Below are 24,550 nucleotides of genomic sequence, written 5' to 3'. Positions count from 1 at the left end.
CACATACAGTCCCCCCATAATGGGCGGCAGCGTGAGCTGACCGCCGCAATAGATCGAAAAAGTAAGTAAGTGAGCGGCGGCAGTGAGAGCTGCCTACCGCTCAGTACCTGCACCACCTGCGGAGGCCATGACGGGACTTTTCTGTAAGCGCCGTCCTGCGTCCTTGTGCAGCCCGTGGCTGCAATCAGCTGCGCTGATTTTAGTCAATGGCGGGGCCCTTTGTATGAGCGCCGGCAGACCATCTGCTGCTAATGCAGCACCAATGATCCCTAACCCGAACTTCTCTGATAAGTTGGGAAGGGATCAGGTAGAAAAACCAAAAATAATCTTGCTTGAAGAATCGCAGGACATTCAGTCCTCAGTACCTTCCGCTAGAGGCACAGAAAAATACTGAAGGCTCTATGGGATTATGGAGGGGATGGCCAGTTACTAATTAAAATATTTAAATATGTGCCATTTCCGGCTACGCCCAGTCCATAACCCAAGAGTACTCCAGTGACCCCTAGTGGATGAAAAAGAAAATAGCATTGCTGCGTGGCAATGGCTGTGGTGAGCGCATCATCACCCCACCACCTTGTGCTGGCTAATATTACCGAGCGCTAGGCAGTGGCTATCAGTCTGACGGCAGAGAAGGCAAGGAAGAGCTCCTAAAGACCAAAAAGACACCGGAGGCCCTGGGGAGCAGGCAGACATGCAAGAAAACTTACAGGCCGCAGCCACCCAGGTGAAGCTGCTGCTCAATAAAATATTACAATATTTAATGTTTTATCTTTATTTTAATATTTCCAAGTGCCGGCATGCCGTAGGCTGCCTGTAAAGAACAATATTAATGTACCATGAAACCCTCTTACCCACTACCAACAGAGGTGCGGAGCATACACTTGAACTTGCTGTTGCTTGGCGGGAGGACCTCATTTTATTTTGGGGGGGTCCTTACTTTCAGGGGAATTCCAGTCCTGGGCTGACCAGCTTTGGGGCTGTTTAATGTGGTGACAAACTGAGTGTACCCCTACTATGAAATTATCTCCCCTGCTGGTTATTGGAAAATAGAGGGATCCCACTCCATTTTCCCCCTAATTTCCACCAGATTGGCTCCAAGGTTTAGGGCTGGACATCGATGGGAAGGAAAAGGGGATGGGGAGGTTAGCCACAATGATATTCAAAGTTCTCCCACTCCCATTCAACATGGTCATAATTTCCTCACCACATAATAAATCCCCCATCAACCCCAGCCAAAAATATATATTTTTTGGCAGACTCGGATTGGTGGTCTGCTGAAAAATTGGACAAGTGTGTAGGCATAGATTGGATGTAGAATCTGCGAGAAGGTCGACTTTTTCCCAATAGAATGAAATTCTTCTTTGAATTATCTACTGTAGAGGGACACAGATGTACTGTATATGGACACTGTTTATGGTAAGAGAAAAACGTAGTATTATATAAAACCTCTGTGAAATCATGAAAATGGTAGCATGTGCAGAGATGGTTAGTGTTCACTTTGCAGAACTTGGAAAAGGTAAGGTGAGGCAACCAGATGGCCAAATTACACTGTTTCAACAAGACCCATATCACACCTCACAGACAGAGGAAAAAGTTTGGAGCAAATACATCATAAGCCTGGAGAGATCAATATCCCTGCCTTCATTTAGGCTGCCTAATGGATGTCCAAGATTAGCAGCATATCAACTGGTTGAGGCACTAAATCACTTTCCAGTGACCATGGAAGAGTACCACATGGACTTCAAGGCCCCGAACTGCTGGGTCTGGAAAAGTGATTCAAGCTACGATGGCACCACCAATTACTGATTGATTTTAAATGAAGGTGGGGGGGGGGGGAACCGCTTTGGTTGAATAGAAGACACAGTTGAATAACTGTCATTGCCTCCGGTAAAACCAAAGTAACCGAGCTGAGACAAAAACTAAGCAAAACCATAAGCTACAGGTGAGGAAGAACAAGCAGTCCAAAGTGGAGACGCTGAACTAGTCAAAAAGGTGCAACCAGTAAAGCAAGATTAAGTTTACAGAGCAATCACAGTGAAAAAAGAAGCAGCGCTAACTTGTGCTGAGAAAGCACAGAGGTCTGAAATCTCATGAACACACAGTGGAAACCAGCTGCATCAGATCTGCTCTGAGCATGCCACTGGGAAACCCATTTGAAGGTTGCCATTACAACACACTCAGTACGTGTAAACAGGCTTTTGAGAAAGCATACCAGACTCATGTCCAATATGTCTCTGAAGAACACAGGGCGTGGAAAATAGGATTTTAACTACCTACCAGTAAATCCTTTTCTCATAGTCCGTAGAGGATGCTGGGGTCCATATTAGTACCATGGGGTATAGACGGGTCCACCAGGAGCCATTGGCCCTTTTAGAGTTTAACAGTGTGGGCTGGCTCCTCCCTCTATGCCCCTCCTACCAGACTCAGTCTAGAAACTGTACCCGAGGAGACGACATACTTAGAGAGAAGGAAATACACAGATAGTGGCGAGATTCATACCAGCTCACACAACAAGCAAATCCGTCCAACATGCCGGAAAACTCAGCAACAGCTGAAACAGTACTGAAACAGTAAATAACGCAGAACTTACCTAGGAACCAGTCAGTACTGAACTAAATAACCACAGCAGGAAAATGAAGTGCTGGGCGGGCGCCCAGAATCCTCTACGGACTACGAGAAAAGGATTGACTGGTAGGTAATTAAAATCCTATTTTGTCTTATGTCCTAGAGGATGCTGGGGTCCATATTAGTACCATGGGGATGTACCAAAGCTCCCAGAACGGGAGGGAGAGCGCGGAGGCTCCTGCAAAACTGCTTGACCAAACTTGAGGTCATCAGAGGCCAAAGTAACCAACTTGTAAAACCTAGCAAACGTGTTCAACCCCGACCAAGTGGACGCTCGGCAAAGCTGCATAGCCGAGACACCCCGGGCAGCCGCCCAGGAAGAGCCCACCTTACGAGTAGAGTGGGCCTTTACAGATTTTGGACACGGCAATCCTGCCGTAGAATATGCATGCTGGATGGTGAACCTGTTCCAGCGTGAAATCGACTGCTTAGAAGCAGGACACCCAATTTTCTTGGGACCGTAGAGGACAAACAGAGAGTCAGATTTTCTATGACGAGCCTTCCTCTTCACATAAATCTTCAAAGCCCTGACAACATCCAAGGCCTTTGAAGCAATTGAGGAGTCAGTAGCCACTGGTACCACAATAGGTTGGTTGATATGAAAAGCTGACACAACCTTAGGAAGGAACTGCGGACGAGTCCTGAGTTCCGCCCTATCTTCATGGAAGACCAGATAGGGACTTTTACAGGACAAAGCCCCCAATTCCGACACGCGTCGAGCAGAAGCCAAGGCCAACAAAGTGACCGCCTTCCTGTAGAGGCTCAAACCAATCTGATTGCAGGAACTGTAATACCACATCAAGATCTCAGGGAGCCGTTGGCACCACAAAGGGAGGCTGGATGTGCAGAACCTCTTTCAAAAAGGGTCTGAACCTCAGGGAGGACAGCCAATTATTTTTGGAAGAAAATGGATAAAGCTGAGAACTGGACCTTGATGGAGCCCAATCTCAGGCCCATATCCACACCTGCTTGCAGGAAAAGGAGAAAACGTCCAAGTTGATATTCCACCGCAGGAAATTTCTTTGATTCACACCAAGACATATTTTTTCCAAAATTCAATGGTAATGTTTAGACGTTACCCCCTTCCTAGCCCGTATCAGGGTAGGAATAACCTCGTAATACCCTTTCGGGCTAAGATCTGGCACTCAACCGCTATGCCGTCAAACGTAGCCGTGGTAAGTCTTGATAAGCGAACGGCCCCTGCCTCTTCGAGAGGATCTTCTACTGCAGGGGCCGTTCGCTTATCAAGACTCTTCCAGCAGTAGATCCAGCAGATCCTCATACTAAGCCCTCCTTGGCCAGTCCAGAGCAATGAGGATTGCCAGAACCTTTGTTCTTTTTAGAAGTTGAAGAACTTTTGGAAGTAGAGGAAGTGGAGGGAACACATACACTGACGTGAACACCCACGGTGTTACCAGTGCATCCACCGCCACTGCCTGCGGGTCTCTCGACCTGGAACAGTACCTCCGCAGCTTCTTGTTGAGGCGGGAGGCCATCATGTCTATGTGAGGAACCCCCCACCAACCGGTTACCTCCTCGAACACCTCCGGGTGGAGGCCCCACTCTCCTGGATGGAGATTGTGTCTGCTGAGGAAGTCCGCTTCCCAGTTGTCTACTCCCGGAATGAAGATTGCTGACATCGCCACTGCGTGCCTTTCTGCCCAGAGGAGGATTCATCACCTCTGACATTGCAGCCCTGCTCTTCGTTCCGCCTTGTCGGTTTATGTAGGCCACTGTGGTCACGTGGTCCGACTGCACCTGAACAGCCCGATCCTGCAGAAGGTGTGCTGCTTGAAGAAGGCTGTTGTATACGGCTCTTAGCTCCAGGATGCTTATCGGGAGAAGGGATTCTTGACTCGACCACCTTCCTTGGAAGGTTTCCCCCTGAGCGACTGCTCCCCAACCTCTTAGACTTGCATCCGTGGTTAGAAGGATCCAGTCCTGAACTCCGAACCTTCGACCCTCCAGAAGGTGTGGTAGTTGTAGCCACCAGAAGAGCGAAATCCTGGCTTTCGGTGACAGACGTATCCTCTAGTTCATATGTAGGTGAGATCCTGACCACTGGTCGAAGAGATCCAGCTGAAAGGATCGAGCATGAAACCTTCCGTACTGCAGAGCCTCGTAGGAGGCAACCATCTTCCCCAGAAGATGGATGCACTGATGAACCGATACCCGGGCAGGCTTCAAGACATCCCGGACCATTGTTTGAATTACCAACGCTTTCTCCACCGGTAGAAACAGCCTCTGCACCTCCGTGTCGAGGATCATCCCCAGGAAAGACAGCCTCCTTGTCGGCTCCAGATGAGACTTTGGAAGGTTCGGGATCCAACCGTGCTCCTTGAGCAGATGCGTCGTGAGAGCAATGGATCTTAACAACTTCTCTCTGGACGATGCCTTGATCAGCAGATCGTCCAGATACGGAATTATGTTCACACCCTGCTTGCGGAGAACCATCATCTCTGCCATCACCTTGGTGAAGACCCTCTGTACCGTGAAGACACCAAACGGCAATGCCTGAAACGGATAGTGATCGTCTAACAGAGCAAACCTGAGATAGGCCTGATGCGGCGACCAAATGGGAATGTGGAGATACGCATCCTTGATGTCCAGGGACACCAGGAACTCCCCCTTCGTCAGTCCTGAGATAACTGCTCTCAGAGACTGCATATTGAATTCGAAGTCCCTGAGATAAGGGTTCAAAGATTTCAAGTTCAGAATTGGCCTCACCGAACCATCCGGCTTCGGTACCACAAAAAGGTTCGAATAGTAACCTTTGTTCCACTGATGAGGCGGTACTGGAACAACGACCTCGGACACTACCAATTTTCGGATAGCGTCCAGAAGAATTGCTTTGTCTGCCGGCAAAGCTGGCAAGCCTGATTTGAAGGATCGGTGAGGTGGGAGAGTTTGAAACTCCAGCCTGTACCCCCTGGACACTATATCTTGTATCCAAGGGTCCAGGCCAGACGACACCCAGACGTGGCTGAAATGCCAGAGTCTTGCTCCCACCTGACCTTCCTCCAGGCTGTGCGGTCCACCGTCATGCTGATGACTTTGAGGCACCAGAAGCAGGCTTCTGGTCCTGGGAACCTGCAGGAGCAGGCTTTTTGGCTTTAGCACGACCACCTCTGAAGAAGGTGTGAGAAGGCTTGTTCTTTCTAGCCCTCGCGGGACGAAAGGCCTGTGACGTGGCGGGAGTAAAAGGCTTCTTCGTAGCCGGTGCAGCTGAGGGGAGAAAAAGAGACTTACCCGTGGTAGCTGTGGCAATCCACGCATCCAGTGCCTCCCCAAACAGAGCATGACCTGTATAGGGTAGGCCCTCCACACTCTTCCTGGATTCCGTGTCCGCAGACCATTGGCGCAGCCAGAGACCCCTGCGTGCCGAGACGGACATGGAGGAGATCCCCGCAGCCATGGAACCCAGATCCTTCATGGATTCTACCAGGTACCCTGCAGAATGCATGTTATGTATGTTACGTAAAAACAAATCAATGTCACCTTTATTCATCGTAGTCAAGTCCTCCTGCAGAGTCATTGACCACTTTGCTATAGCTTTTGAAATCCATGCACAGGCAATTGTAGGCCGCAGTATAGTAGCCCCTGAAGCCGTGTATATGGATTTCAGCGTAGCATCCACCTGTTTTGACAGCCTGGAGACAGAGGAGTCAACTATAGGAGGAGACTCACATTTTTTTCTATCATCTTCCGGGAAGGGAAAAGCAACCAGAACTCTTTTAGGGATCTGGAATTTTTTCTCCGGGTTTTCCCAGGCTTTTTCAAATATAGCATTTAATTCCTTAGATGCTGGGAAGGTGAGAGGGGCTTTCTTACTATTCAGGAAAAGGCCTCCTCAACCTGCTCAGGTGGTGTGTCAGAAATATGTATCTCACATGGCCTCAATCATTTATTTATTTATTATTTATTTATTACCAGTTATTTATATAGCGCACACATATTCCGCAGCGCTTTCCAGAAAGCTGCATCAACTGCACCCCCTTAGCAAGTGATACCGTCCTGATGGTACCTAAACCTAACCTACCTCAACTTTCCCCCACCCTCACCCCAGGAGTCCATGGCATACTTACGGTCGGGATGCCGGCTGTGGGGATCCCGGCGTCGGCATTCTTGCCACGTGTCAGGATTCCGGCGCCAGGATTTTGCCCACGGCATCCTTACCGCATTCCCTCTACTACAGATGGAAAACTAAAACAGAAAAAAAATATACATTTCCTCTAGCTATGGCAAGGCATAGACACAAAAGGACAGGAAGGAATGAGAAGTGCAACCCAGAGAACCTTCTATTCTAAAGCCACAGAAGAAAACCATAACCTACACAAACTGGGGGGAACCATTTCTGGGATGAAACCGTAGAATGTAATATGCAAATTTGGCAAGTTCCTTGGTGATGTTGCTGCTACCAGTGAACAAATAAGCTGTAGTAGGAATTTTAGTAGCACACACACTGGCTGTATAGGAAACAAATTATAATTTTCTATTATCTCAATAAGTGCAAATCTTTTAAGAGTAATTAATAACCATTTTTCATATAACAGCAGCTGATTTTCATTCACTTTTTTGATTGTGATTAGATAAATGCAAAGACCTAACCTTGTTCTGTTTAAACAGATGAGCAATGCCACCTGTAAGTGACTTCACTGCACCACTCTTCTGTTCCATCATCTTCTCTAGATTTAAATGGATGCCAGTCACTGCAAGAATGTAAGAAGAAAACAAAGATCAAAGTCTACAAACAGGAAAAATAGAAAAAATGTAAAACATTTTAAAAACTTCATATATGGGATGTTTTCATATGGAGTTAAATGATAAATTGATCTTTCACATTAAAGAGAATCAGTTTCCTTTCACACTGCACCTGGGAGCCTGACACGGGTGCTTCCCACGTGCGACCTGCCTCAGGCATATTGCCGGGTTGGTGACGTCAACGTTGAAGCGGTGGGGGTGGCGCTTAGAGATCACATAATCTCCAAGCGCCGCCCATCCACACAGAGTGAACGGGAACGAGTCACATCGACCCTGCTTTCCGTACAACCGGGCTTGCCGTGCGAACACGTGTTCAACCCTGCTCACTACCAGAGTTGGAATATCGGGTCACTCGACCCAGATTATTTCAACTGGGCCCTTTCAGACAGCACAGCAACATGGGTTATGCGCGCTCATGTGCAATAACCCGAGTTAAAAGCTGGCACTCTAAAAGGGGTATACAGCCCTATTTTCTTTAACTGGGAAAGGCGATCTGAATTGACCCCACAATATAAATCTACATGTATAAATCATTGAGGTAACCTAATACCCCTTTTAGACCGCCAGCTTTTAACACGTTACTGCACACGAGCGCGCATAACCCGTGTTGCTGTGCGGTCTAAAAGTGCCCAGTTGGAATAATCCAACTCTGGTAGCAAGCAGGGTTGAACAACCTGCTTTCTGAATGGAAGCTGGGTTGATGCATATGGATGGCAGTGCTTGGAGATCATGTGATCTCTAAGCACCGCCCCCACCGATGCTGTCACCAACTCAGCAATATGCTGGGTTGGGGGACAGCAGCAGCGAGGGGCCTGAGGCGGGTCGCACCTGTATCAGGCTCTCTGGTGCGACCCGCCTGCAGTCAAGTGTCACAGAAGTAGCCAATAAGAATCAAGTCGATTCTTATTGGCTGCTGCACCAAATGCACTTGGCTTGTTGAAGCTAAGGCTGGTCACATCATGTCATGTGTGAGTGTGTGAGTGTGTGAGTGTGAGAGTGTGAGAGTGTGAGAGTGTGAGAGTGTGAGAGTGTGAGAGTGTGAGAGTGTGAGAGTGTGAGAGTGTGAGAGTGTGAGAGTGTGAGAGTGTGAGAGTGTGAGAGTGTGAGAGTGTGAGAGAGAGAGAGAGAGAGAGGGAGAGAAGGCTTGGGGCAGTTTAATGTTTTGTTTTTTTGTGGACAATTTTCTTTTCCCGGGGAGAAAGGGGGTGGAGCGACAATAAGTTTGGGGGTATTTTCATTTTCCCGCGGGTGACAATGTATTTGTTTTTTTTTTTACCTGAGGGGAACAATGTGCTTGTGGGTTTTTCCTGTGGGGGACAGTGTGTGTCTGGTTGGGTTTTTTCCAGTGAGGTGCTAATGTGTAGGGTTTTTTTTTCTGCGGAGGCCAATGTCTGATTTCGGTGGGACAGTCCCCATTTTCAGTCTTTGAAGTAGATCACCAAATCGAAAAGTCTTTCACTGTTTAGCTACTGGACTTTGTGGATATTGCTTATGTGTACTTAAATGCCTGTCCCCCTCATTTGCTAGTTAACTTAAAACAGATTGTTTATTTCCATATTTTTAGGACAAATCTGGTAAACACCTTATACTAGGTCTGGGATAATGTTTTCATTATAGATGTACTTAAGTAACCTCCATTTTAAACGCTCTATCTTGGTAATATTATTTTGGTTAGAGCCTGCGAGTTAGCCAGGTCTTCATAAACATGGTGGATGGCCTTTACAGACTAAATTAGATATAAAAGGTATATTCAATTCGTGTCGGAATGCTAGCATCCAGAGGAGTGGTCCCTCTGACGCAGTTGGGATAAAAGATAGTGAGGTACCTAGTCAGATGGTGGTGGTAGAGGATTCTATCATCAGGAAGGCAGATAGGGCAATCTGCTACCGGGACCGTGATCGCCGTACAGTCTGTTGTCTCCCGGGTGCTCGGGTACGGCACATCGCGGACTGGGTAGATAGATTGTTGGGAGGGGCTGGGAAAGACCCGGCGGTCTTGGTGCACGTTGGCACTAATGACAAAGTTAGCGGAAGGTGGGATGTCATTAAGAAAGACTATAGGGACTTAGGAAAAACTTAAGGCAAGGACATCTAAGGTAATATTCTCCGAAATATTACCCGTGCCACGAGCGAGTCCAGGGAGGCAGAGGGAGATTAGGGAGGTAAATGTGTAGCTTAGGGATTGGTGCAGGAAAGAGGGGTTTGTGTTCCTGGAACACTGGGCGGACTTCTCAGTCAGGCGCCATCTCTTTTGTCGTGATGGATTGCACCTGACTGAGGAGGGGGCAGCGGTGCTGGGGGGGGGGGGGGGAAGGATGGTTAGAAGGTTGGAGATTTTAAACTAGGAGCCTGGGGGGAGGGTTTAGCTAGAAACTACGGGTCATGCAGTGAGAATAGTGGGGATGGCGGTAGTAAACGAAATGGGGGAGAAGTTGGGGGGAGGGTAAGAGCAGGCGGTTAGGTTACTAACATGGGTACTAAAAGAGGTTTTACTAAAGCACTAAACAATGACGATTACAAGTTATCATTGCTACATAAGGTGAAAGATGTCCCTAACGCAAGGGAAAATACTTATCTTAGTTGTATGTATGTAAACGCTAGAAGCATTACTGGTAAAAAGGGCGAACTAGAAATACTTGCAGCAAGCAAACAGTATGATATTATAGGCATTACTGAAACTTGGTGGGACGACTCTCATGATTGGACAGTCAATCTAGAGGGCTATACACTGTTTAGGAGAGACAGACTAAATAAAAAGGGTGGAGGGGTGTGTCTTTACGTAAAGCCGTTTTTAAAACCGGATATACGGGAAGATATTCAGGAGGGGACTGTAGACACTGTCGAGACATTATGGGTAGAAATTGCATGCGGGGAAAAATGAATAAAAAAGTTAGTATTGGGTGTATGCTATAGGCCGCCTGGTATCAACGTATCTGATTAGGAATTGTTACTAAAGCAAATTGAAAGAGCAGCAGGAGTAGGAGACATAGTAGTGATGGGAGATTTTAACTTTCCAGAGATAAACTGGAAAAATTATTCATGTGATACTGCTAGGGGCAATATGTTTTTAAAACACACTTAATGATAACTACTTAGTTCAACTAATTGAGGAACCAACTAGGTACAATGCAATCTTAGACCTAGTATTAACAAACAATGGGGATTTGGTATCAGGTATTAAAGTAGGGGAACCCATAGGAAACAGCGACCACAATATGGTCACATTCAATATCAGTTTTCATAAACAGCCCTATACTGGCTCAACTAGGACTCTAAACTTTAGCAAAGCAAATTTTGAAAAGATGAGGGTATTTTTCAGGGATATTGAATGGGAAGGTTTGTTTGAAGGAAAAAATACTGCGGAGAAATGGGAGGTACTAAAATTCATGCTAGCTAAAAATACTCTCAAATTTATTCCTACGAGCAGCAAAAAAAGGAATAAAAATCCTAAACCGATGTGGCTTAACAAAAACAAGAAAAGGTGAGCATTTAAAAAATACAAATCTGACGGGGAAGCAGAGTCATTTCAGCACTATAAGGAATGTAACAAAACATGCAAAAAGGAAATAAAAGAGCGGCTAAAGTAGAAACTGAAAAACTAGTAGCAAAGGAAAGCAAAGCGAATCCCCCAAAATTCTTTAAATACATTAATAGCAAGAGATTAAAGGAGGAGAGTATAGGCCCTTTAAAAGACAAGTTGGGAGTCTTAAGCAAAAATGATAATGACATAGCGGACACACTAAATGAGTTTTTTCAACAGTATTTACTGGAGAGGACCCAATTCAGGGACTAACACAATCTCAATAATGAGAATATCCCACTGATAGGTACTTATTTAAGCGAGGAAGTAGTCTGTGACCGATTAAAACATTTAAAGATTAATAAGTCACCAGGTCCCGATGGTATTCACCCAAGGGTTCTAATGGAGCTTCACTCTGAACTTGCAAAACCGCTATTTTTGATCTTTAAGGATTCAGTAATATCAGTTATGGTTCCCAAAGACTGGCGTATAGCGGAAGTAGTGCCTATATTCAAAAAGGGAAGTAAAGCTGAACCAGGTAATTATAGACCAGTTAGTCTTACATCTATAGTGGGGAAAGTATTCTAAGAGATAGTATTCAGAAGTTCCTTGAAGTCAATAAGGTCATTAAAAGGAATCAACATGGGTTTATGAAGGACAGATCCTGTCAAACCAACTTACTTGGCTTTTATGAAACAGTAAGCGCAGACTTATATCAGGGTAAAGAGGTGGATGTAATCTTTTTAGATTTTGCCAAAGCATTCAACACTGTACCACACATGAGACTTATCTACAAGCTACAAGAAACAGGGCTAGGAAGCACAATATGCACTTGGGTGAAAAACTGGTTAGATAATAGGGAGCAGCGCATTGTGGTTAATGGATCTTTTCAAATTGGACTGAAGTGCTCAGTGGTGTGCCGCAAGGCTCAGTGTTAGGACCGCTATTGTTCAATATTTTCATTAACGACCTAACAGAAGGTCTAGAGAGCATGGTGTAAATTTTTGCAGATGATACCAAATTGTGTAAAGTTATAAATGCGGAGGGGGATGCTGAGTCGCTTCAGAACGACTTAGTTAAATTAGAAGCTTGGGCAGCTAAATGGAGAATGCGCTTCAATACAGACAAGTGTAAGGTAATGCACTGTGGTAACAAGAACAAAAATAACACCTACCTACTAAATGGGGAAAAATTAGGGGATTCTGTACTGGAAAAGGACTTAGGTGTCCTCATAGATAGCAAACTAAGCAGTAGTACCCAAAGTAGGACTGCAGCAAAGAAGGCTAATAAGATATTAGCATGGATAAAACGGGGAATTGATGCTAGGGACGAGAGTATTATACTCCCATTATATAAATCACTTGTGGGGCCACACCTTGAATACTGTGTACAATTCTGGGCACCTTACTACAAAAAGTATATCCTGGAGCTAGAAAAGGTTCAGAGGCGGGCGACCAAACTAATTAAGGGTATGGAGACGCTGGAATACGAGGAAAGGCTTGCAAGACTAGGCATGTTTACACTGGAAAAATAAGAATTTACTCACCGGTAATTCTATTTCTCGTAGTCTGTAGTGGATGCTGGGGACTCCGTAAGGACCATGGGGAATAGACGGGCTCCGCAGGAGACTGGGCACTCTAAAGAAAGATTCAGGACTATCTGGTGTGCACTGGCTCCTCCCCCTATGACCCTCCTCCAAGCCTCAGTTAGGAACTGTGCCCGGAAGAGCTGACACAATAAGGAAGGATTTTTGAATCCCGGGTAAGACTCATACCAGCCACACCAATCACACCATATAACTCGTGATAGGAACCCCGGTTAACAGTATGATAACAATGGAGCCTCTGAACCGATGGCTTGCAATAACAACCCGATTATAGTAACAATAACTATTTACAAGTATTGCAGACAATCCGCAATCGGGATGGGCGCCCAGCATCCACTACGGACTACGAGAAATAGAATTACCGGTGAGTAAATTCTTATTTTCTCTGACGTCCTAGTGGATGCTGGGGACTCCATAAGGACCATGGGGATTATACCAAAGCTCCCAAACGGGCGGGAGAGTGCGGATGACTCTGCAGCACCGAATGAGAGAACTCCAGGTCCTCCTCAGCCAGGGTATCAAATTTGTAGAATTTTGCAAACGTGTTTGCCCCTGACCAAGTAGCAGCTCGGCAAAGTTGTAAAGCCAAGACCCCTCGGGCAGCCGCCCAAGATGAGCCCACCTTCCTTGTGGAATGGGCTTTCACTGATTTAGGCTGCGGTAATCCCACCGCAGAATGCGCCAGCTGAATAGTGCTACAAATCCAGCACGCGATAGACTGCTTAGAAGCAGGAGCACCCAGCTTGTTGGGTGCATACAGGATAAACAGCGAGTCAGTCTTCCTGACTCCAGCCGTCCTGGAAACATACATTTTCAGGGCCCTGACTACGTCCAGTAACTTGGAATCCTCCAAGTCCCTAGTAGCCGCAGGCACCACAATAGGGTGGTTCAAGTGAAAAGCTGAGACCACCTTCGGGAGAAACTGAGGACGAGTCCTCAACTCTGCCCTATCCATATGGAAAATCAGATAAGGACTTTTACAAGACAAAGCCGCCAATTCTGATACTCGCCTGGCCGAAGCCAGGGCCAACAACATGACCACTTTCCACGTGAGATATTTCAAATCCACAGTCTTAAGTGGCTCGAACCAATGTGATTTCAGGAATTCCAAAACCACATTGAGATCCCAAGGTGCCACTGGGGCCACAAAAGGAGGCTGAATATGCAGAACTCCTTTGACAAACGTCTGAACTTCAGGCAGTGAAGCCAGTTCTTTTTGGAAGAAAATCGACAGAGCCGAAATCTGGACCTTAATGGACCCCAATTTGAGGCCCAACGTCACCCCTGCTTGCAGGAAATGCAGGAATCGACCCAGCTGAAATTCCTCCGTCGGGGCCTTCTTGACCTCACACCACGCAACATATTTTCGCCAAATGCGGTGATGTTTTGCGGTGACATCCTTTCTGGCTTTGATCAGGGTAGGGATGACTTCCTCCGGAATGCCCTTTTCCTTTAGGATCCGGTGTTCAACCGCCATGCCGTCAAACGTAGCCGCGGTAAGTCTTGGAACAGACAGGGTCCCTGCTGCAGCAGGTCTTGTCTGAGCGGCAGAGGCCAAGGGTCCTCTGCAAGCATCTCTTGAAGTTCCGGGTACCAAGCTCTTCTTGGCCAATCCGGAACCACGAGTATAGTTTTCACTCCTCGCTTTCTTATTATTCTCAGTACCTTGGGAATGAGAGGCAGAGGAGGAAACACATAAACCGACTGGTACACCCACGGTGTCACTAGAGCGTCCACAGCGATCGCCTGAGGGTCCCTTGACCTGGCGCAATATCTTTTCAACTTTTTGTTGAGGCGGGACGCCATCATGTCCACCTGTGGTCTTTCCCAACGGTCTACCAGCATTTGGAAGACTTCTGGATGCAGTCCCCATTCTCCCGGGTGGAGGTCGTGCCTGCTGAGGAAGTCTGCTTCCCAGTTGTCCACTCCCGGAATGAACACTGCTGTCAGTGCCAACACATGATTCTCTGCCCATCGGAGAATCCTTGTGGCTTCTGCCATCGCCATCCTGCTTCTTGTGCCGCCCTGTCTGTTTACATGGGCGACCGCCGTGATGTTGTCTGATTGGATCAGTACCGGCTGGTTCTGAAGCAGGGGCCTTGCTTGGATTAGGGCATTGTAAATGGCCCTTAGCTCCAGAATATTTATGTGAAGCGAAATCTCCCGATTTGACCACAGTCCTTGGAAATTTCTTCCCTGTGTGACTGCACCCCAGCCCCGAAGGCTGGCATCCGTGGTCACCAGGACCCAGTCCTGTATTCCGAATCTGCGGCCCTCTAGTAGATGAGCCCTCTGCAGCCACCACAGCAGCGACACCCTGGTCCTTGCCGACAGGGTTATCCGCTGTTGCATCTGGAGATGGGACCCGGACCATTTGTCCAACAGGTCCCACTGGAACGTCCTTGCGTGGAACCTTCCGAATGGGATTTCTTCGTATGAAGCTACCATTTTTCCCAGGACTCGTGTGCATTGATGTACCGACACCTGTCCTGGTTTTAGGATGTCTCTGACTAGAGACGACAACTCCTCGACTTTTTCCACTGGAAGAAACACTTTTCTGGTCTGTGTCCAGCATCATTCCCAGGAACAGAAGACGTGTCGTCGGGACCAGCTGTGACTTTGGAATATTGAGAATCCAGCCGTGCTGTTGTAGCACTTCCCGAGAAAGTGCTACCCCCACTACCAACTGTTCTCTGGACCTCGCCTTTATCAGGAGATCGTCCAAGTATGGGATAATTAAAACTCCCTTCTTGCGAAGGAGTATCATCATTTCGGCCATTACCTTGGTAAAGACCCTCGGTGCCGTGGATAACCCAAACGGCAGCGTCTGGAACCGATAGTGACAGTCCTGTACCACAAATCTGAGGTACTCCTGGTGCGGAGGGTAAATAGGGACATGCAGGTATGCATCCTTGATGTCCAGGGAGACCATGTAATCCCCCTCATCCAGGCTCGCAATAACCGCCCTGAGCGATTCCATCTTGAACTTGAACCTTTTGATATAAGTGTTCAAGGCTTTTAAATTTAAGATGGGTCTCACCGAACCGTCCGGTTTCGGTACCACAAACATTGTGGAATAGTAACCCTTTCCCTGTTGAAGGAGGGGTACCTTGACAATCACTTGCTGTGAATATAGTTTTTGAATAGCCACCAACACTGCCTCCCTGGCAGAGGGAGTTGCTGGTAAGGCAGATTTTAGGAAACGGCAGGGGGGAGACGTCTCGAATTCCAGCCTGTACCCCTGAGACACTACTTGAAGGACCCAGGGATCCACCTGTGAGAGAGCCCACTGTGTGCTGAAATTCCTGAGACGGGCCCCCACCGTACCCGGGTCCGCCTGAGCAGCCCCAGCGTCATGCTGTGGACTTACCAGACGCAGGGGAGGACTTCTGCTCTTGGGAACTAGCTGTGTGCTGCAGCTTTTTCCCCCTACCTCTGCCCCTCGGCAGAAAGGATGAGCCTCTAGCCCTCTTATTTTTCTGGGGCCGAAAGGACTGTACCTGATAATACGGTGCTTTCTTTTGCTGTGGGGTAGCCTGTGGCAAAAAGGTCGATTTCCCAGCAGTAGCTGTGGAAACGAGGTCTGACAGACCATCCCCAAAAAGTTCCATCCCTTTATAGGGCAAAACTTCCATGTGCCGCTTCGAGTCGGCATCGCTTGACCATTGCCGAGTCCATAGCCCCCTTCTGGCGGCAATGGACATAGCGCTTATTTTTGATGCCAGCCGGCAAATATCCCTCTGTGCATCACGCATGTATAAGACGGCGTCTTTTATATGCTCTATCGTCAGCAAAATATTGTCCCTATCCATGGTATCAATGTTATCCGACAGGGAATCTGACCACGCAGCTGCAGCACTGCACATCCAAGCCGATGCAATAGCGGGTCTTAATATAATGCCGGTGTGTGTGTGTATATAGCTTTAAGGGTATGTTCCTGCTTTCTATCAGCAGGTTCCTTTAGGGCGGCCGTATCCGGAGACGGTAGTGCCACCTTTTTTGATAAGCGTGTCAGCGCTTTATCTACCCTAGGGGGTGTTTCCCAACGTGACCTATCCTCTGGCGGGAAAGGGTACGCTGCCAATAACCGTTTAGAAACTATTAATTTCTTATCTGGGGAAGACCACGCTTCCTCACACACCTCATTTAATTCCTCAGATGCAGGAAAAACTACTGGTAGTTTTTTCTCACCAAACATAATACCCTTTTTTGTGGTACCTGGGGTATTATCAGAAATGTGTAATACATTTTTCATTGCCTCAATCATGTAACGGGTGGACCTATTGGAGGGTACACTAGTCTCATCGTCGTCGACACTGGAGTCGGTATCCGTGTCGACATCTGTATCTGTCATCTGAGGTAGCGGGCGTTTTACAGCCCCTGATGACATTTGAGACGCTTGGACAGGCACAAGCTGAGAAGCCGGCTGTCCTATGTCGTCAAACCTTTTATGTAAGGAGCTGACACTGTCACGTAATTCCTTCCATAAGTCCATCCACACAGGTGTCGACCCCGCAGGGGGTGACATCACATTCACAGGCATTTGCTCCGCCTCCACATCATTATCCTTATCATACATGTCGACACAGCAGTACCGACACACAGCACACACACAGGGAATGCTCTGACAGAGGACAGGACCCCACAAAGCCCTTTGGGGAGACAGAGGGAGAGTATGCCAACACACACCAGAGCGCTATATATCACAGGGATATCACCTTATAAAAGTGTTTTCCCTTATAGCTGCATATATATTGTATACTGCGCCTAAATTGTGCCCCCCCTCTCTTTTTTACCCTTTCTGTAGTGCAGGACTGCAGGGGAGAGCCCGGGAGCGATCCTTCCAGCGAAGCTGTGAGGGAAAATGGCGCCAGTGTGCCGAGGGAGAAGGCTCCGCCCCTTTTTTTCGGCGGGCTTTCTCCCGCTATTTTAAAACGTCTGGCAGGGGTTAATTTACACCTATATAGCCCCTGGGGCTATATATGGTGTTAGTTTGCCAGCCAAGGTGTATATTATTGCTGCTCAGGGCGCCCCCCCCAGCGCCCTGCACCCATCAGTGACCGAAGTGTGTGGTGTGCATGAGGAGCAATGGCGCACAGCTGCAGTGCTGTGCGCTACCTTGGAGGAAGACAGAAGTCTTCAGCCGCCGATTTTCCGGACCTTCTTGCTTCTGGCTCTGTAAGGGGGACGGCGGCGCGGCTCCGGGAACGGACGACGAGGTCGGGTCCTGTGTTCGATCCATCTGGAGCTAATGGTGTCCAGTAGCCTAAGAAGCCCAAGCTACCACCAGTTAGGTAGGTTCGCTTCTTCTCCCCTTAGTCCCTCGCTGCAGTGAGCCTGTTGCCAGCAGGTCTCACTGTAAAATAAAAAACCTAAACTATACTTTCTTTCTAGGAGCTCAGGAGAGCCCCTAGTGTGCATCCAGCTCGGCCGGGCACAGAAATCTAACTGAGGCTTGGAGGAGGGTCATAGGGGGAGGAGCCAGTGCACACCAGATAGTCCTGAATCTTTCTTTAGAGTGCCCAGTCTCCTGCGGAGCCCGTCTATTCCCCATGGTCCTTACGGAGTCCCCAGCATCCACTAGGACGTCAGAGAAAGAGGAGATTAAGAGGGGACATGATCAACATTTACAAATATATAAGGGGACAATATACAGATCTTGCGCAGGACATGTTTTTGGTTAGATCAACACAGAGAACTCGCTCAGGTTAGAGGAGAGGAGATTCCGCACAATACGGCGTAAAGGCTTTTTTACGGTAAGGACGATACGTGTTTGGAATTCCCTGCCTGAGGGAGTTGTAATGGCCGACTCAGTCAACAACTTTAAGAATGGGGTAGATAAATTCCTTATGGATAAGGATATCCAGGGTTACGGGGCATAGTCACGCACTATGGTTATTATAAAAAAGAGGGGTAAAATGTAACGGCAGTCATCAACTTCAGTCAAAATTTTATACAAAATAATCGTGCATAGGAAATCACAAGTAGGTTGAACTCGATGGACAATTGTCTTTTTTCAACCTTAGATACTATGTTACTATATAATAGACCGCATTGCTTATATTTGTTAACCCTCCGAAAGGTGCACATTGTCTTTTAATCAAGGCTATAAGTCTTATCTTAACTAGATATTGAAATTCCAATAACAAATACAATCCATTTAATAAACTAGCCCAAACCATATAATGAGCAAACACTTTTAGGATTGACCTTCAATTCCTCTGCTTGCAAAATCTTTTCCATGAGCTAAATGGTACAGATGAGAGTTGTTCAGCAAAGCCTGTAAAACAAAAATCTTATTTTACTCAAGTTTAAAGAAAAAAAAAAATAGTCAGAAACTTGGCAAAACAGGAAGCACATATAATGTGTACTGGGACACAGAGGCAGACTGGACGTGTGTGTACGCCACAGGTACACTTTAAGTGATGAACAATACATATTATGGTGACCAATACGAAAAAGACAGCAGCATCACTGCACCACTGAGGACTATACATATTTTTCCCATAGTTCTCCGTATGGGTGGTCTTCAGTATGCCGGCTGTCGGGATCCCGGCGCACAGTATACCGGCGCCAGAATCCCGACAGCCGGCATACCGACACTTATTCTCCCTCGTGGGGGTCCACGACCCCCCTGGAGGGAGAATAAAATAGCGGGGCGCGCGTAGCGCGCCACAGTGCCCGCAAGGGGCTCATTTGTGCTCGCCACACTGTCGGTAAGCCGGCGGTCGGGCTCCCTGCGCCGGTATGCGGGTCGCCGGGAGCCCGACCGCCGGCCTACCATACTACACCCCTCCGTATAACAGATAAATGTACAAATCAACAAAATGCATTAATCCCTGCTATGCAGGCGCAACGCTGCTATGCTTCCAATTGCAGGCGACATCATCGGACCGCCTTGAAAACAACCATGACACTTCTGCATTTCCAGCTACACTCACCACCAACGCTGCGTCTCCACCCCCGAACGCCTGCCATTCATAATATGATCACATCCTTTTGGGATGCAATTGTATTTCAATAGGTCACGCATGTGCACTGCAGCCACTGCGCGTGCGCTGAAGGCCAAAAATCACCCGTTGCGATTTTCGAGCATATGCGTCCTCCTTTGAATAACCCCCAATGTACTCTGATTCCTTGCCTACTAATCAGACCAGGTTAGGTTGGTCATTGAGAGACAGGCTCCAATCAAAAGTAGTCATGGCTTCAATTCTGGAATTGCATATTAAGCCATAACTGTTGCTCTCCCTGTAGGCAGAGATTAATAGCTTCCACTGGGTATACAGGATATAAGAATGAAAGAATTTGGGGTTCCTAGATTATTTATTATATCAATGACTATATTCAGGTCCCTCAGCACACGGGTTAAACAATGTCTTCCTCTCACCAAATTTCGAAATAAACAATGGTGAGCAGAAATGCCCTCTAACCCCTCACACTTTGTATTAGCGACACAGCAGCTTTCTGACAAAATTAGAACAGGGAGCAATAAGTGTACATTAATAAAGCATTAGCTGTATAAATTATGCTGGTTTGCGAACTACATTCTTGTTTTTTTTTTTTTTTTACCCAACTCCAAGTCCTTGTTATAAAATCCTTGTTATATCCCACCACCCAACTTCAGATGCTAATACAGCAACCTAACTCTCCAAACACAATATGACAGAGCAAGAAATTGTTATACCAAGGTATACTTAGGCGCTAATACTTAGAGCGCCATCCCAACACGCAGAATCACGGCACCTGGTAGGTGCTAATTAGCCACCATATTGAATAGGGTTTATAAATCCCATTTGGATCAGCATTCTACACCTTTGAAAAAGCTTCAGTGCAGCGAAACGAGTCAGGTGCTGTGGACATCTCGGTCAGGAACACTGGAGTTGAAGACCAGACCATCCCCTGATTGTTGCAGCTTTTTGTCAAGCTTTGAGAGGAATCCAGCAGATGCCTAAGGAGGACTTTCTGCACCGTATTGCATGAGGAGCTCACCCAAAAGGGACTTATTGAAGTCAACTGGACAAGCATTCAAATACAGAGGTAACTATAGGAACGGACCCCTCCAGTGAAAAATCATATAGTTCATGACCTACACATTGGGTAACATCATTCAATTTTCTTGTGTTTTAACCATATTTATTATACGCATGCATTTTTTGCTTTTACATGTACTTTTACTTAATAAAATTAAAAAACGTAGAAAAGTTTATTCGCTCTTGGACATTATTTATCATATTGTTGTATTAGAGCGCAGCCTTTCCTTCTGTTGTTTTTACAATATGACAGAGGCCTATGTACTGTATATCCTGCCAGTCCTTTAAGAAGTGTAAAGATAAGTTCAAATACTCGTGGAAAAAATTAAATACTATTGAGGCACTATATGGCACAAAAAAAGATGGCCCCTAGCCCACATTTATTGCCAACTGTTAATTACAACATTTTACTCAGTTTTGACCTATTAGAAAAAATGAAAACAGGAAAATCCAGATTAATGAGATGGTATATGTTGCTACAGATGTGACCACATACACTTTTGCTCAAATCGCGCCAAACAGCACCATTTGGTGCACCACGGAGTTGCCGCTCCAAGCGTCTTTTTCTGTAAATATGCGTCTCAGTCGCGTCACTAATGCAACAAATGTACATAGCAGGGTACACGGACTGCCATTACTTGTACTTCTGTGTGTGACTAAATTGCAATTCTGGATAAAAAATAGCAAAAAGACAGAGCTCCAATAAGAGTGGCCATGCGATGTCTCCAGACATGTATCGCTATGCTTAACCTCTGTTAATGATCTATTTTGGGGATCAAGTAGAGACCAATTAACAAAGGCTTTTATCAGCCATATTAAAAGCTCAAAATATTTTCTTGGGGACAGTAGAAGACATCTATACTGTTAGTAAAGCCATCACAGCTACACTTCAAACATGCAATAAAAGGTTCGCCAATGTAAAAAAACTTAGCACATCCTTCTCTTATCCTTTCCAAGTTAATTCATTTAAGCCAAATTAAGTCGATATCCGGATGATAGGTCGACAGTTAAAAGGTTGACATGCATATGGTCGACATAATTGTCAACACAAGTTTTTTATTTTTTCCATTATTTGGATTTTTTCACACTTAACCATCCACATGGACTACAATTCAGAATGGTAACCTTACCTGGGGGACCCAATAATGGGGGTCCAAGTGCTGTAAGGAAAATTTTGACACCAAAATAACATGAAAAGGTCAACATGAGTTTTTAATGTGTCAACCTTTTGACCAAGTCGACCTTATGCATGTCGACCATTTGGTGTCTACCTTCTGACTGTCACCCTTTGATCCATAACCATTCATTCAGAATTTACATTTACATTGTTGAACAACTAATAAGAGCATCACAACCCTCAAAGACCCGATAATGATGGCGGCAGGAAAATCTCCAAAGTCCACTACAAATCTTTGGATCCAAAGCATTACTACATTTGGAGAGCAAAGTGAAATAGCCCAATCTTCAATAATGCCCCGACTTTATAAAGTCATAAAGTGGGATTACATTTTGGCATAGTTGTAGCTGAACATCTAAACAGGCCAAAAAAAAATCTGCATATTCAGAAGTAATCATTGACTATTAAAACAAAAAACAAAACATGAAGCGCTAATAAAAGATGATTCACATAGTGTAATTCGCCCCCAAGTAACCTCCACAAGATTTGGCCGTAACAGTCACAATTTGGTTGGAGAAATTGCAGTTTTATAGATTTGATTCAATTGATTTGGAACTGGCCAGTTATAAAGACCATATTGAAGGATATGTTTATTTAATAGAACATGTAACAGGGTTTGATTTTATATTCTCACCTGCCATGGTCCTTCTACAGCCCTTTCCAGTAATCTTTTGCTTACATGGAAGATGTAGCTGGACATTTTCTATAATATACATACATATCCTTTACTCTATTCTCCCCCATTCCCTTATTTTACTCTTTCTAGTACTTATAAGTTCTTCTAAAATAAATCAAATATAATCAAATAATGTGATGTAATAATGTAATTGAATAAAAACGCTGTAAAACATGCCGATATGCGTTGGGATATAATGCAGTCCGAGATCGCTGGAGGTGTGGGTTAGCGGCCGATCTCAGACTTTTTTTAAAGGGACAATCACTTAAAGTGACTACCCCTTTAAAAAAACATCCGAGATTGTCCGCCAACCCACACCTCCAGCGATCTCGGACTGCATTAGATATAGCCAATGATGTGTTTTATATTGCCCAACAAACAATATAGTTGTTCTTTACATACCTTTGATGGAATACAGCCAACATTTAAGCAGGTTCCGCCAAGAGTTTCATTTTTTTCCACACACACTGTCTAAAATTAAATAAAGTTTAATTTAATGCCAGTCGAATTAAAAACAAAGTAATGCAAATTAATTAAAAAATGTCACCACAATTATGTTACCTTGCTTAATTAGTCCAACGAGCAAGAGGCAAAAGTAATAACATTGAGTTTGATATCCCATTTACTGGACTTACAAGTATGGGCAAACCAGTATGCTGCCGTGTAGTAAGGAAACCATATTATCTGTTTCATCTTCCACCCCCCTGGCAGCACACATGAATGGGTGATACTAAAGCAGAAGCTTGTACTGTACATTAGCATTTATTTGATGTGATTCAGAGCAATGAGCAGATGGTTAGGTATAGAATAAGATTGCTAATGGCCACTACAATGGACCCAGACTTTCTATGAAATTTCTATGAAATGAATGTTACATAATACTAAACATAACAATAACACTTCGGGCCGGATATGACGACGCAAGTGTGTAGGTGCCAGTATGGGTGAGACCATGCACATTAAGTGACCTTGCCCCAATCTCCCAGCTCTACTAGTAATTCTGTTGTTCAGGATGATATTGTCTGGTGATCATTATTAAGTCCATCCCCGGACCTAATGACTTCTGCAGTGCAGGGGTAGTCTCCGGTGCTTACACATGATAGCCAAGTAATACCTTCTAAAGTGTCACACCATTCGAAAGGTGGGACTCCCCTCTTTCAAACTAGGGTACTCTGAGCCTGTGGGTTACAGGCTGGGAGAGATGGGGAGGGGGGGGGGGGGGGGGGGGAGTAGTAGAAGTGCTCTATTTCCTTTATTTACCCATTTATCTTTTTAATAGTACCTCCCAACACCTACGCCATAGTGGCAATATTGCCCTCAGCGTCCACAGACCGCCCCGCTGTGGTACTACTCCCCTCACAAATACTACATGTCACTATAAATGTATGTATAATCCACCCACCTAGGGCCACAAATTCTTATTTGAGGCATTAGCCCCTCCTACACCCCCATCCCCTCACTACATTTACTCCTAAATACCACCACTTCAGTTTCCCCCGATACATGCTCTGCAGGCTGATCATTATCACATGCAGAGCTCAGCCATATAGCGCTCATGGTGGGGCTTTAGTTTCCAGCACATACGCCTCAGATTGATGTTTGCACAGCATTCTGGGTGCGTTTTCAGCAGTGATGCCGGCTGTCACTGCCAGGTGGCGGAAGCAGCAGGAAGATGTGCAAAATGGATTTCCTCATTCACAGCAGAGAAATGCAGGGAGATGGCACAGTCGCATGGTATGTGTCCGTATCAGCAAAAGCAGATGAGCTGGGTGGTTATGACATGCCATATGGTTTTCAGAGAGAATGGGAGAAATGTGTTGAGGGGTGTGAAGTGTCTGCACATTGTTCAGCCAGCATTAACAAAAAAAAAAATAAAAGAATAATTTGAGCAGGTCAAAACGTGCCAATATTTAATTTTAAGGGGTCCATTCATGAAGCAGTCAAAAAAGTGGAGAAGTGAGCCTGTGGAGAAGTTGCCCATGGTAACCAATTAGCTGCTTTATACAATTGCATAGTATGCAAATTATAAATGTTACTTCAATGCTGATTGGCTGCCATGGGCAACTTCTCCACACGTTTCACTGCTTCATAAATAGACCGCTAACTTACAAACCCCTTGTATTTACAATAAGATTAGAATCCCATGTACTTGTGAA

At 45.9% G+C, this 24,550-nt stretch overlaps 1 protein-coding gene across 1 annotated transcript in view; it reads right to left on the bottom strand.

The window, feature by feature from the left end:
- DLD (dihydrolipoamide dehydrogenase) overlaps positions 1-24,550 on the bottom strand; it is a 77,108-nt gene that overhangs the window by 30,245 nt on the left and 22,313 nt on the right. The window contains exons 4-6 of the mRNA XM_063927078.1: positions 22,797-22,865; positions 18,722-18,791; positions 7,234-7,334 (exon numbers count right to left, since the gene is read on the bottom strand). Coding sequence (XP_063783148.1) covers positions 7,234-7,334; positions 18,722-18,791; positions 22,797-22,865 — 240 coding nt within the window. The remainder of the gene's footprint in view (positions 1-7,233; positions 7,335-18,721; positions 18,792-22,796; positions 22,866-24,550) is intronic.

This window comes from Pseudophryne corroboree, chromosome 6, assembly GCF_028390025.1.
Source record: "Pseudophryne corroboree isolate aPseCor3 chromosome 6, aPseCor3.hap2, whole genome shotgun sequence".
Lineage (NCBI taxonomy): Eukaryota > Metazoa > Chordata > Amphibia > Anura > Myobatrachidae > Pseudophryne > Pseudophryne corroboree.
Note: the sequence above shows the minus strand (reverse complement) of the source record. Positions and strands in the feature narration are given on the sequence as shown.